The sequence below is a fragment of the Hibiscus syriacus genome, unplaced genomic scaffold (genome assembly GCF_006381635.1).
Source record: "Hibiscus syriacus cultivar Baekdansim isolate YM2019G1 unplaced genomic scaffold, ASM638163v2 tig00013960_pilon, whole genome shotgun sequence".
Lineage (NCBI taxonomy): Eukaryota > Viridiplantae > Streptophyta > Magnoliopsida > Malvales > Malvaceae > Hibiscus > Hibiscus syriacus.
Window position 1 is genome coordinate 1,772,415 of NW_024062312.1, and position 14,748 is coordinate 1,787,162.

Genomic DNA, 14,748 nt, shown 5'->3' on the forward strand with positions numbered 1-14,748 from the left:
GAAAGGTCAAACTTTTTATGATCGGAATGCTTGTCGATCTATCTAAAAACAGTGGAAATTCTACAAGTCTTACAACAGACAAGGGAAGATGGATATGAAAGAAAGGGTAAATTCATGAGTTGTCCCTTATGTTCTCAGCCCTTCAATTTTGGTTATCGATTAAAAAAAAGGTGGTTTTAATCTTTTATGTTATTGATCCGTTCAATTTTAGTCCACGGGCTTTAACTCCCTTATGTGTAAAGGCGAGTGTGATTATTTATAATATTGTGAGAGTGAAATCACTCACTCTAATCATTTGTCCTCCACCCTTGGGGTACCTAGTTCTTGAACTTGGAAAGGGAAGGGAATTGTCGCATTCATTAATCCAAAAGTGTAGGTCTGTTAAAATTATGTTGATATGTCATCTTCATACAATGAATGGATGCCGTGTATCTTTAAAATGTATCCTTGAACTCAGTCTTAAGTACATGGATGACACTTGTCCTTAAATTTAATTGTTTTTTTTCCTGACCTACTTGATATCTGAACCTGGAAATCGTTACATATACTAATATGAAAATCTTATTTTATTTTTAATTGACATGATATCTTCAACTAATCAATTGATGTGATATTTTTAGGGATGATTATGGGTAGGATTGGGTTAGATTTTTGGTCAACCCGATTTAAATAAAAATATATACATCATTCATCCGTAGCTTAACACGATTCAACCAAAAAAATATATATATGAAACTCAATATGATCGGGGTTTAGGGTGATTTCATTCAATCGGGACTCCAACAAAAATATTATTGCTTAAATTAATAATCTTTTATTAATTTTTAAAAATTTAAAGGTTAAATTGATAAAAAAAATAAATTTAAGAAACTTAGAAGGTTATGTGATCTATTTATAATTATAAAATCATCAATTGATAATAAAATTAAACAGAAATTAATAAAAAATAAAGATTAAAAAGCATAACAAGAACTCCATTTTGTGAAAATATGTAGTTGTATATAAACTAATTATTTTATTAGTACGTGGTGATTATAGGATTGTACATGTTAGGCTTAAACACCGAATAACAATTATTTTTTAATTATTGTAATCGTTTGATTCGTGATATATAAATAAACTTTTAAATTAAACTTTTATTTTATATAAACTAATTATTTGATTCGGAAGCCCAACAACGTGTAGGCCTTCATTTTACTCGAGCATTTCCAAAGGGCATGCCCTGGGGCTTACAGTTATGCTTATGATGATGGCACCAGCACTTTCACTTGCAAGGCCTTTGATTATCTCATCCTTTTCTGCCCTACTTCTCATAGGTGAACATACATGAATATTTAAAATATATTTTATGCTCATTATTAAAATATTAGAATAATTATTTATCCTAATCCTTAAAATTAATACATGATTTTGAAAAATACAGGACAAATAGAGCAGCATCTAATGGAGATGGGACCAAAGGCAAAGTTTGCAGACATCACATTCAAATTTATTGTCATTTCCCCTTCCACTTGTCTTCCTCATTTCATTTCACATATATAGAGATATATTTTATTGAATTATTTGTTAAAATTAGGGTTTATTTAGAAAGCACGAAGTGGTATCCGTGATCAATAAATTATTATTATTCCGGAGGATCTGGGTTCGAGCATCATAATTATCAGGGGTGTGAGCGATCAATGTCGAAAGATTAAGAGTTTATCTTTGAACATATACCGCTTGTACTTATCCCAGATTAATAAAAAAAATTCTGAAAAGTTGGACAAAAAAACACCCTCAAAGACCAAAATTCTTGCCCTATTTTCTATCACTCGCAAATACATTAAACTAATTTCTGTAAAACCAAGGGTCCAAATCCATGAAATCCATGAAAGCTAATAAGAGCTAATAAGAGAGGTTATGAATGTTAAAATATGGGACAATCACAAAACAATCATCTCTTCCAGGTAAAAAAGAAACGGCTTGTGCAGCAAGCAAGCCTTTTCACTGGCTCTTTGGTTTTTGAATCTTGACATAAGGGAGAACACCCAAGAAGTGGACGATTTTCGGATCCCATTCTCGCTGCTGCGCGCGGCAAAACATCAAGAATGTGTTGGCGAAATACGAGTTGAAGCCCATGAAGACATGCCATAGGGCATGGCCCTGAGGGTTGAAGTACCAATTAGATATCTGCTTGCAGAATACCCGGTCCGAAACCCCACATATGCTTCCGAGGAGCAGAGTCGCTATATATAACTTTGCGAGTCGTTTCGCAGTGGCATCTTTCGTGTAGATATAGTATTTGTACATGCGAGGGATGCAGATAAGGCAAAGAATGACGTAGTGCACCTTAAAGCCAATTCCGAATCGGAAGAGCGCGTGGACTACTGCAAATCCTACTCCGTAAAAGAACAGGAAAGTAGGCATTGTACTCCGATAGTGCCAATCCGGTGAGTAGAGGATGTAAAAATATAGAAGTACTTCCCACACCATTGGAGTTTCATCACCTTGCTGTTGCCTGAAAAGAATTCGGAATTTGACATTGCAAATCAACTTGGTAAACAATAAAGGATTGCGAATTTTTAAATCTTAATTCTTAAAGCTACATAACATCAGCAGCAATGTTTCTAAAGTTCATCTGACATATCAGAAGCAGTGAACAATAATCAAATAAACCCTAAATTTAGTCATTGTTTCTACTAAACAAACCACTACAAGGAAAAAAACGATCTTCTAATCAGGCATACGGAAACAATATGTTCCAATATAATGTCTCGGTTGGAGAGACATTCATCTAATGTCGGAAGCATTTGGGGGAACGGAATACTTACAGACGTTGCAGTGTGGAGTGGTATATCATGCTCCCAATGGAGAGTATCACGTTAGATATGTGAAGGACACTAAACCTCTTCTCAAATCGTTGTCTTAAGGCATTTATAAGGCCAATGAGTGCTAAAAGAATGCCCGGGACATTGGATATAGTGTTGAAAAACTCCGCAATGTAAGATGAGTGAACGTAGTTTTTCTCACACCGGTCGGTGGATGTAACAGGACCCCAGAAGCTTGAAAGCCCATCTTCCATTCTATACTAAAAACGTATTATCGTTCAGCTGATACACCTTTTACTTAAGTCTTGAAACTGTCATAAAACCTGCATTTAGTGTCCATAAAGAATTGAGATTCTAAAATCATTTGACAGACAAATTAAACAAAAAGTACCATGTTTAGCTCAACAAAATATTCTTTTATCGAAAGACGGAAAGAGACAAGTAAAAAAACTAACTAAAAAACAAACGCCACAACACTTTAGACAATGGCATATGTACACCGATTCAGATATGCACATAAAGTGAACCTTTTGCTAGAAGGCCAAATGACCGAGAGCCATAGGGAAAAAGTGTACAAAAGAATCTAAGGAATTGATATTCTAGCATTTAGTTTCATGAGAGCAAAGTGTTCTAACACAGTTGCACAACTCTCAATTACGTAAAGCTTTTCTAACATCAGCTTCGGCCGACTTCCGTATAAGGCCCAAACTCGGCTAATCTTCTACACCAGCTATGTTCAAGATTCACAGCACCTATCTAGCAAAATAAAGTTATCACTGCGTTTCAGCCCCCTTTCAACTTATTCGATGGGAAAATCTTTTTGACTTAGAGAAATCAACTAAACAGACGAAAATCCACAGGCACGGATGTAGAGATCACGAAAAAATAAAAAAAATAAACCCCCAGCATTACTACATAGAATGCCATTAAAAATCATTCTACGTCAACAAAACCAAATCCTATAAGCCTACAATGACACCACTCTTATCAAATTCGAATAACATCTTGATAATACAGAAGCAATTGCAATGGCATCTCACTTTAGCCAAAGGATAATGAACGCTGACATCTAGATACTCACCGGTATCGCAGCTAACCCATGCGAATCTATCTATTCAAAAGCTTAAATCATAGAAGAAACTAAAACCTCTACCAAATAAGAAAAACACTTCCCAGCAACTAATTAATCGAATTAACCGCAAAAATCTCATTTTTCATCACTGAAAAATACAGTACGCCTATCTCGCCTGACCAATCTGACCGAAGCAATCTTCTTAAAGATTCAGCACATCAAAATTCCATCCAATGTTTAACCAAAGCATTCAACTTAAGTTCAAAAGTAGCCTCAATACTGAATTGAAGCTCCCCCCACCAAAAAAAAAAATCTAAACTAACACCCTGTATGTATAGCAATTATTACAAATCAATCAGATTTCTAGCTATTTTATTTTTCCACCACTAAAAAGAATCAAACTTTAGCAGCAAATTAATATGTAAAACAACGCGATTTCAAGGAAAGAAAACATCTTTTCAGCTACCCATAAAAAATGAAAATGTACTAACCCTCCAAAACCCAACATCCCTTTGAAATTTGACCTTCACCCGTTAAGACCCATTCCTCAAAAAGTAAAACAAAAGCCATTTTTAATAACAAAATCATCCACATAGTTCACCATAGGAAGAACGCAATATATATATATATATATAATGAAAACAAAATAGGGAAATTGAAACTAACCTTTGGAATGGAAACAAGTAAGATCTGGTATTGCGACAAAATCAATTTTAAGCTGCTTTGAGAATAGAAGGGAAACAAATTCGTGAAAGGAATCTGGCGGTGGAATGCAGGAAGCAAGGGGGCGCGTGGTGTGCCAAGGAATTTATTTGCGGGAAACGCACATTGGCTGGATTATAATTGATGGACGGCTGAGATTTTAAGTTGGGAAATGAATTTATACCGTTATTGGATTTGATTTGATTGATTATATTGGGATAATAAAATATTAAACTTAAAGATACAAAGAAAAATAAAATATTACTTTGATAATTACAATCAATATCAAAATCTAATAATCTTTATAAGAATTTATTGTCTTTGTCGAATGAGATATTTTACAAAGTGATAAAAGAGTCGTGGGAGAACGAAACAATCTGACAGTCTGTTTCGTTACAAATTCTGATTACATCAACAAATAATCTTTTACTAAGGATGAGATCTAACTATATGTGACTGTCGATAAACCGATCAGAAAATAAATTTCATCATGATTTTTGTGCGAGTAGTAAAACAACTACAAAGCTTTGCGAAAAACGCACAAAAAATCATAACGATCGTACTATAAGAAGAGAAAATGTGTATCACAAGAGGAAAAAAAATGTCTCGATGAACGAAAATTTTATTTAAAATTAAACAGACTCAATAAAAAATTAAAATAAAAGATATAATATAAAAATTAACAATTAATATTAAAATTGTTGTAGTTGTCGACTAAATAAAAATTAAAGAAAACGTAAAAAGAAAACCATGTAAGAATATTGAAAAAAAATAGATTGAAAAAAGTATGGTTATCAAAATTGGATCGGATATGACGGTTTAACCGGTTGAACCGTGAACCAATGGCCTGTCTGGTCCGGTTACCTCATAAAACCGGCTGAAAATCGATAAAACTGGTTTGAACCGTCGATTCACTTTTTTTTTAAAAAAAAAATCAAACCAAACGACGTCGTTTGTTCAACGAGCCAAGTCAAATTCGAGTATTGCTGATCTTGACTCGAACTCGAAAACTTTAAAAGTAAGCTCAACTCGACTCAAAAACTCACGAGCTAAAAATTATCAAGTTCAACTAGAACTCGAAATATAATATTAAAACTTGAACTCGAAAAGGCTCGAATTGAATAAAAATTTAGAAGTTCGATTGAAGCCTAAAATTTGAGCTCAATTGAAGCAAAAGAATGGTTCGCTCTGTGCTAACCAAAAGGTTTCATGATTTTGAATGTCAAATTACCTCTATTATTTATAGAAGTAAGTTGAGATGCTTTTCTATGTTTCTTAGTCATGTGGGATTGTTTTGTTCTCATATTTTTACTATTTAAACTTTTGAAATGCTCTTCTATGTTTCTTAGCAATGTGAGATTGTTTTTTTTAAATTAAACCAAATGACATCATTTGCCAACTAAATGACATCATTTGTTATGATTTTTTAAACCCCAATTTTATTTTTTTATTATAGTTATATATTTATATTGATTATTTAATATGTTTTACCTTAAATATTATGTTGTAGTTGATTTGAATCATTTTATTTCACTTGATTTTATGGTTTTTAATTTATATATGTTATGACTTGTGATATTTTTATACATTTTAATATTGTAAACTTAAAAAAAGTGTTACATATATATTAATATTGCTTTGAATATTATGTAAAATTGAAAAAAAATATATTATTTTATATAATATCCGGTTCAACTGCGGTTAAACACGATTGAACCAGTAAACCAGTATTTTTATCGGTTCAATGTCCTCTTTGATTTTAAAAACATTGGAAAAAATGAATTTTTTTAATAATATGGTTGGTAAAATTTAAATAATGTATATGATTGGAATTTGCAGCTTATTAATAATATCATATTGCTGAAACTATGACTTATGGAAGTCGGTATGCGTGAAGTGATGGGTTAATTAACACTTGCTTTTGGGTTGTTGAATGGCAACTTTGTCATTTCAATCACACCAACCCTCCCCTCACCTTCAAATACTAGCTCAATTTCCCAATCATTCTCTGCTTCAGATCTCTCATTTGATCCCAATAGCCCCCCTCTTGTGAGTTCCCTTTCTTTTTCACATTTCCATGGATATGGGAAGGTTTTGTCTTTGTTTATTAGCTGTTAGATTCTTGAATATGCAATTTGTAGTATTAATGTGTCATTTATGTTTCAGCTGATCTAATTTACTTACAAATGATTGATGTAAAATGTGTATTCTTCATTTTTTTTCTTCTTTTCTATGTTGTTCTTCAAAATTGAATCTTGGGTTTATCTCTGAATTATCAGTTTTTCATTCTGATCTGGGTTTGGGTTTGATCTTTCTTTCTTGTTTATCATGTCTTAGAAAATCTGGTTTTGATTTTCAATTCTTTTGCAGTTGTTGTTGGCACTGAGAATCCCAGATCCAATTTAAAAAAATGAAGGTGATAGAAAAGATCCAGTCTTTGCAACAGGACCAAGGGAAAGTGGTGTTTTCCTTTGAGTTCTTCCCTCCAAAGACTGAGGATGGTGTGGACAACCTGTTCGAGAGGATGGATCGAATGGTGGCTCATAATCCGTCTTTTTGCGACATCACATGGGGTGCCGGTGGTTCGACGGCGGATCTCACTCTCGACATTGCTAACAAGATGCAAAACATCATATGTGTCGAAACAATGATGCATCTCACTTGCACCAACATGCCTGTTGAGAAGATTGACCATGCTCTTGAGAACATCAAGTCCAATGGCATTCAGAATGTTCTCGCCCTTCGAGGCGACCCGCCTCATGGCCAGGACAAGTTCGTTCAGGTCGAAGGCGGATTTGCCTGTGCCCTCGATCTGGTGAACATCGTTGTTCTTTATTTATTTACTTTGCTTCCGTTTTTTTACCTGGAATATGTTACTAAGTTCTCTTACAATGTTCTAGGTGAAACATATTAGAGCTAAGTATGGTGACTACTTCGGCATAACAGTTGCTGGTTATCCAGGTGCTTTTGATCTTCTTTTAGTTGTCTGCTACAAATAGTCTTCTTTTGTGGTTTGTGATTATTAATGTTTTTTTTTGTCTCAGAGGCTCATCCTGATGCTATCGGAGATAATGGCGTAGCGACACCGGAAGCTTATCAGAGTGATCTTGCGTACTTGAAGAGAAAGGTTTTACTTTTAACTCATTGGCTATTTTGAAAGTTTTGTTCTAAATTTTAATATCTCGATTTCCTTGTACTAGTTAATTGTTGTGTTAAACCCTCTTTACTCCGTAGGTTGATGCAGGAGCTGATCTGATTGTTACTCAACTGTTTTATGATACCGATATCTTTCTCAAATTTGTCAATGACTGTCGCCAAATTGGAATTAAATGTCCTATCGTGCCCGGTATTATGCCCATTAATAACTATAAGGGCTTCTTGCGCATGACCGGCTTTTGCAAAACTAAGGTATGCAGTATCATAATAATAATGCATATGTTTGGACTGTTACGTTTTTTTACTAATGTTTGAATATACTCGTTATGGCTGCTTAGAAGAGTGAATATGAAGTATTTGGTGGTTACTTCGATTAGTAGTTTTCGACTGTAACATCTAATTTTATTGGCTCGTTGTAGATACCAGATGAGGTTATCGCAGCCTTAGAGCCTATCAAGGACAATGATGAAGCTGTCAAAGCGTATGGGATTCACCTTGGAACAGAAATGTGCCGCAAGATTATAGCTAACGGGATTAAGACGCTGCACCTTTATACATTAAACATGGAGAAATCTGCATTAGCTATTCTAATGGTTTTTTCTTATCATCCTATATTTCATCATTACTTTTGCGTGTAGTTCGTGGTTCCTTTCTTCCTCAAATTGAACATTACGGTGAACATTTATACGTTGAACATTTATCATCCTATATTTATGCGTGTAGTTCATGTTTTGTTCACTTATTTTAAAAAGATATGCAAATAGTGGATACGTAATGAATTGACTAGCAAATTTCATTACTTAGGCTTTGCTTTGTGTGAAGATAATATGTCAAAAGTTTCTTTTCTGCAATTGAAAGTAAATGAGAATTGAACTTCGGCAATAGTTTCGGGTTGAGCTAATGCCGTCAATTATTCGTTTGCCCCATGCTAAACATAGGCTTTGTGTTTGCAGAATCTTGGATTGATTGAAGAGTCCAAAATTTCCAGGTCTTTACCTTGGAGACGCCCTGCGAATATCTTTCGTGTTAAAGAGGATGTTCGGCCAATATTTTGGTATGTGGTAAATATTGAGCATCCCAGTTATTGGATAGTTCCCTGCACTTTACCTGGTTGTAATGTAAATGTTCCTGAATATCTGATCTTTCCAGCTTAATGATGGCAGGGCTAACCGTCCAAAGAGCTACATATCCCGGACTATTGGTTGGGACCAATATCCACAGGGGAGATGGGGTGATTCTCAAAATCCATCATATGGTGTGCTATCCGATCATCAGGTATACAATATGGTTGAATTTCACTATTTGTTTCTTATCGATGATATTTAAAGCATCTTCGATCCATTCAATCTCCCTCGGAGGAAGTGCAACTGCAATTTCTTTCTGCTTGTATGTTGGCTTTCTCAGTAACAAGTCGATGTGTTATATCGGTTCATTGATAGAGAACACCGATTTTTTTTGATCGATGAAATGTCCTCGTTTACTTTCTCTTTTCGATGATATAACCTGTGTGACTGAAGTTGATTTAATTTCTCAATAGTTCATGAGGCCCCGTGCGCGTGACAAGAAACTTCAGGAAGAATGGGCTACCCCATTGAAAAGCATTGATGATATCCAAGAGGTGAAATTTCTATATTCGAATCCATTCAGTCTATTCTCTTCTCTTTTTCGATTAAACTGGCCTTAATTATGTAATTCTCGAATTCGGGTTTATCAGAAATTCAAAAGTTATTGTCTGGGTAAGTTGAGAAGTAGCCCTTGGTCTGAGTTGGACGGGCTTCAGCCGGAGACAAAGATCATACATGAACAGCTAGGGAAGATCAATTTGAAGGGTTTCCTTACCATCAATAGTCAGCCAGCTGTTAACGGGGAGCGCTCTGATTCTCCATCCGTCGGTATGTACAAGTATCCGACTTATGTTTTCTTATGTATCCTCGAATTCGGTTCGATAAAATACTACTCTCCGGTTTGAACCTTCCTTCTTCCCTTCACTTCAACTTCTCATTGTAAAAGCTAGCGTTATATCGGCACTAACTTGTTCCAATACGATGGCTTGCAGGTTGGGGTGGCCCCGGAGGGTACGTTTACCAGAAGGCTTATCTCGAGTTTTTCTGCTCCCGGGAAAAATTAGATGCGCTTGTGAAAAAGAGCGAGTCGTTTTCGACTTTGACCTACGTAGCTGTCAACAAAGATGGGGATTTGGTATCAAACATCGGTGTCACAAGCGTGAATGCAGTAACATGGGGTGTCTTCCCAGCTAAAGAAATAATCCAGCCAACCGTTGTGGATCCTGCCAGTTTCATGGTGTGGAAGGATGAAGCATTCGAAATCTGGGCTCGATCATGGTCCGCCCTGTACCCGGAGGGCGATCCTTCGAGAAAATTGCTCGAACAGGTTTGTCGTTCGCTTCGATGCTCACCTCCTGCACTTCGTTTTTACTAGTACTAAGCACAATATCATCTCAATGGCTATCTATGTGAATATGGTTATACTTGTACGCATGTTTTGGATACATACCGCATCCGGCACTCACCCGGAAGTCCGAGTTACGCCGTATAACGTGACGCCGGTATTTTTGCAGATTCAGAAGAGCTACTATTTGGTGAGCTTGGTGGATAACAATTACATGGACGGTAATATTTTTGGTGTTTTTGAACATCTTTGAAGATGAGATTGAGATGATGCATGCAATGTTCATATCCTCAATATCTTTTTACTTTATGATTTCTGCTTTTATTGTCTATTGGTTTTTGAAATTTCAATTGTAACCTTATATTAGTAATAATGAAAATTTGATATTATGCTTGGATTTGATGGTTATTTAATGGTACAAAAATTAAATATTATTTTAATTTCATAGACTTATCATTTTTATTTTTATATCGTTTTTTCCTCATTTGAGTTGGTGTATGATAATTAACACGATCCAACAATCAATATATGTACAAGGATGGGCATGAGACCCGAACCTGAAGGGTTCCGACCCGATCGGGTTGGGTTGAGTTTCTAAAAAAATTAGGTTCGGGTTGGGTTTTTTTAAAGGTGATGTTCTGGTCGGGTCAGATTCGGGTTTAGGGTGAAAAATACTCGACTCGAAAAAAATAAATTTTACATTATAATTTTGGAATAATTACAATAATAATCCTCTATATATTATTTTTATTGAATAAAAATAATATTTTTTATTATTTTGGGTCGGATTGGATTTAAATTTTATCTCAAAAAGCTAGGTTGGATTCGGGTCGAGTAAAAGGTATATATTTTTCGGATCGAGTGAAAGATGTAAAATTTTTAGATCAGGTTTGGTTAGTCGAAACCTGACCCAAATCCGACCTATGCTCATCCCTATATATATATATATATATACATATTAAAAACATTTCTTGCCAAAAAAAATACATTTAGTAAAAGTAAATCAATAAATGAGACCTAAAAGGGTGGTATGCAAAACTTATAGGTATTTGTATCCGATCAATACATTAAATAATAGTATATTAATAATTTAATATAAAATAAAAAAATATTATTAATATTTTACCTAATTGTATCCGATCAATATATTAAATAATAGGACTACCCTTCAAAATTCCAACTCAACTTTTTTCTATTTACAACGTTTATTATTATTATTTTAGTTTGTTCCACTAGACAAACTTAAAAAATTAAGGATTAACAGAAAAATAAGTGTACGAACTTTGTTTCAAAAAACGTTTTAGTGTTTAAATAATTTTTCGTTAAAATTAAGTGTCTAACGTTTTGATCGGAGCACTTTTAACTGTCTAGACCGTAACGGCCGTTAAATTTAGCTAATAAGTGACACGTGTCGAGCCATGATAGTTTTAAGAATTTATTTTAAAATTTAAAAAAAATAAAAAATATTTTTTATTAAAAAAAAAAAATCCCTCGTGCAGCTGTAGCCCCTTTCTTTCCACACTCTCCCTTTTCCCCTTCCATGGTCGTCGGGCAGCCAGTTGTGGCCGCCACCGCCACCGTTGTTAGCACCGGCGTCAACTCCCGATCAAACCCACGTTGGTCTTTCGTCGTAAGCTACCACCGTTTTCCGTGGAGAAGCGTTCGAAGGTTTGTCAAATTTTAAGCCACCGCCACTGTTTTTCATTAATTCCAGCTGATCCTGACGTCCATAAGTCACACCGTCACCACCATTCGAACCACCGTACAATTCCGCTCAAAACCCACCTTTATCGTTGCTCCGTCGGTGCTCCTGCGTTCCATGGTTGGTAATGGGTTGAAATGAGATATTTTAGTTTTTAGAGGTTTTTTTATAATTTCATTAAATTTTGGGATTCTTTTGTATATAAATTAAGGGTTTTTTTATTTTTTAATTAAAAAATAATATTTTTATAATCAAGAAAATTAAAAATAAAAATATAACGGGGCACCTAGAAGTGTAACTGAGAAAACGTTAGGAACTATTTTTAGCGAAAAACTCTTTAGCTACCAATCGTTTTTCGAGGTAAAATTTAGACACTTATTTTTGTATTAAACCTAAAACTAACATACATATAGAAATTTTCATGAGATCTAAACTTAACGGGTTCTAATATTATATGGTTAGCGTTTTACAAATTTTGAACTCGGGTGAAGTTGAATCAGATTTTTTAAAAGATACAATATGGTAGATTTTTGGAGAAGAATATTCTACCAAAAATAATATAACTATCGATTGTATATTTAGAGATAATTATTCTAATAATACAAGATTTTCTAATTACGTCTCTATTTTACCTAATTCAAATAGAATATATATATATATAAGGTCGATCGGATTGAGTATGAATATATATATATATATATATATATATAATTAGATTAAATTAGACATAATTTCTTTAAATTTAAATTGAATCAGATCGAATGACGAATAAAAAGGTATATTATTAAAGTCAAATTTGGATAGACCAAAACCTCAACTCGATCTCATTCAATTAATAAATATTAAAATAATAATTACATATAAATTATATAAAATTAACTTCCGATTAATAAAATCTTAATTTTTTTAACCAAATAAAATTGTTTTAAAGGAAATGTTTAATACAAAAATAAGTTCTCAAATTATACTTAAAATTGATTTTTGATGTTTAAAATTTTTTTCATTAAGAATAAATGTCTAATATTTTCTTCGTTACACTTTTAGGTGCATACAGTTAAAAATATTCGTTAAATGACATAAATCACGTTTATATTTCTTTATTTTTTTTAAAAAATAAAATATTATTTAGTACTTTATAAGAAAATGAAAGTAACATATGCCACTTAATAATATTTTTTAACGGTAATAATCTAAAAATATAATAAATAAAATATTAGACACATAATTTTAACGAAAAAATCTTTAAATATCAAAAAATTAATTTTAAGTATAGTTTAAACAATTATTTTTATATTAATAATAAAAAAAGAAAAAAGTAATTCTAAATTCTCCCCACCTACATTATCTCTCTTCGCACATCCCCGCCGCCCAAAACGCCTAACACCGCCAGCCTCACCCTCTCTCGACCTTCAAGTTTCCGACAGATCGGGAAATCTACATAAGGTAACTTTTGAAACCCCAAACTTAAATCGAAGATTGATTGCTACTTGATTCATGAGAATATGTGTTATCTGCTCAAAATAGCCGTGACGGACGGCGCCGCTACCGTGCAATAGCGTCTGTAACACCGCTACGCCACCTCTATTTGTATCCCCGTGTGTATCGATGTCAAACTGATGTAATTTTTTTTATGAAATCTGGTCTTAGTTCGACCTTCGTTGAAATGCCATTTAGTGTTTTTTAAATGTCAAAATGATGCATCTTTCGATTTATGTGCTATAATTTGCCTTTGCCCTGTCATTGCTGTTGTTGCGTCTAAGATCCGTTGACAATCCAATTTGCTCTGGTTTTTTGCTTGGCTGCCGTTGCAACTGCTTTAGAGTGCAATCGAATCGAGCTGAGCTCAAGCAATATGAAGCATTAAGTTTGGCTCAAAATTTGCAGCTTGAAGCTTTTTGCTCGAGTGAAATCTGAGTTGCATTTTAATAGCTCGTGCTTCTTCTACTAGACTTTGATTAATCTCGTTTGCATGGTAAAGAAATGAGTCTGATTCTCATGCTTTACTTCATGTCCGACTATTTTTGCTTGAACTCAAGTTTAAGCTTGACTTGTGATTTCTCAATACTAATTAAGAAAATCAACCTGATCAGACTTGCAAGCAACTCGAGTCGAGTATTGGGGTATTCAAATTCGCTTTATTCAACAACTTAGCTCAACCTGATCATGGTCGAGTAGAATTTGATTCATTTCGAATCGAACTTGAGTAGCTTGTGATAGCTCGAGTTTTTAACAGTTAACCATGTATTTATCAGATTCAGATAGTATGAAAACTAACATGGATAGGGTACCGATATCCTACTTGTCATTCCTACATTCACTTCCTTTGAATGGCTATTTGTTTGTTTGTTTTTTCTTTCAATGATTTTTTAAATGATTACCACTTATTCAGGTGGTTATTTTCGGTCATCATGGAAGCGAAATTCTTTCGGTTTCTTAAAATTGTTGGAGTTGGTTACAAAGCCCGAGCTGAAGCCGAGGGAAGACTCTTATTTCTGAAACTAGGATACAGTCATGAGGTCGAACTTACCGTTCCTCCTGCTGTTCGTGTCTTCTGCTTCAAAAACAATGTTGTTTGCTGCACCGGACTCGACAAGCAGAGGGTGCATCAGTTTGCCGCTACGGTTCGAAGTTGCAAGCCCCCAGAAGTTTACAAAGGCAAAGGTATAATGTACGTCGACGAAGTTATCAAGAAGAAACAAGGTAAAAAATCGAAATGATTTGTTGGAAGTGCTCGGTTTTACTCAGTGGAATTGCATTGTTTTTCTCGGAAACTTGGTTGAATATCTGAACAAAATGTAGCAGCCATGTTGGAATCCTTGACATCTATGCAACAATTTTTAGGGGTTTTTCAATAAATCACCTTGTTTTGGTGTGTTTGATTAGTTTTGAGTGCAACAGCA

At 34.2% G+C, this 14,748-nt stretch overlaps 3 protein-coding genes across 4 annotated transcripts; 2 read left to right on the top strand and 1 right to left on the bottom strand.

Annotated features, from left to right (window-relative positions):
* Positions 1–1,980: 1,980 nt before the first annotated feature.
* On the bottom strand, positions 1,981–4,672 carry LOC120206740 (alkaline ceramidase-like). 2 transcript variants are annotated; one of them, XM_039206324.1, is made up of 3 exons: positions 4,546–4,672; positions 2,811–3,130; positions 1,981–2,497 (listed from the first exon to the last, which is right to left on the bottom strand). In XM_039206324.1, exons 2-3 carry the CDS (start codon positions 3,059–3,061, stop codon positions 1,984–1,986), a joined length of 765 nt encoding a protein of 254 aa, XP_039062255.1. In that variant the 5' UTR covers positions 3,062–3,130; positions 4,546–4,672; the 3' UTR covers positions 1,981–1,983. The 2 variants fall into 2 exon arrangements, with proteins under 2 accessions (XP_039062255.1, XP_039062256.1); XM_039206325.1 differs by lacking the exon at positions 4,546–4,672 and adding an exon at positions 3,526–3,656.
* Positions 4,673–6,484: 1,812 nt separating this feature from the next.
* LOC120206739 (methylenetetrahydrofolate reductase 2-like) lies at positions 6,485–10,461 on the top strand. The gene is made up of 12 exons (XM_039206323.1): positions 6,485–6,630; positions 6,952–7,396; positions 7,482–7,542; positions 7,626–7,708; positions 7,816–7,989; positions 8,157–8,330; positions 8,691–8,791; positions 8,901–9,012; positions 9,275–9,355; positions 9,452–9,629; positions 9,794–10,128; positions 10,316–10,461. The coding sequence occupies exons 2-12, from the start codon at positions 6,992–6,994 to the stop codon at positions 10,397–10,399; spliced, it is 1,788 nt and encodes a 595-aa protein (XP_039062254.1). The 5' UTR covers positions 6,485–6,630; positions 6,952–6,991; the 3' UTR covers positions 10,400–10,461.
* Positions 10,462–13,208: 2,747 nt separating this feature from the next.
* Positions 13,209–14,677, top strand: LOC120206741 (60S ribosomal protein L6, mitochondrial-like). Its single transcript, XM_039206326.1, has 2 exons — positions 13,209–13,293; positions 14,237–14,677. The coding sequence occupies exon 2, from the start codon at positions 14,257–14,259 to the stop codon at positions 14,563–14,565; it is 309 nt and encodes a 102-aa protein (XP_039062257.1). The 5' UTR covers positions 13,209–13,293; positions 14,237–14,256; the 3' UTR covers positions 14,566–14,677.
* Positions 14,678–14,748: the final 71 nt, after the last annotated feature.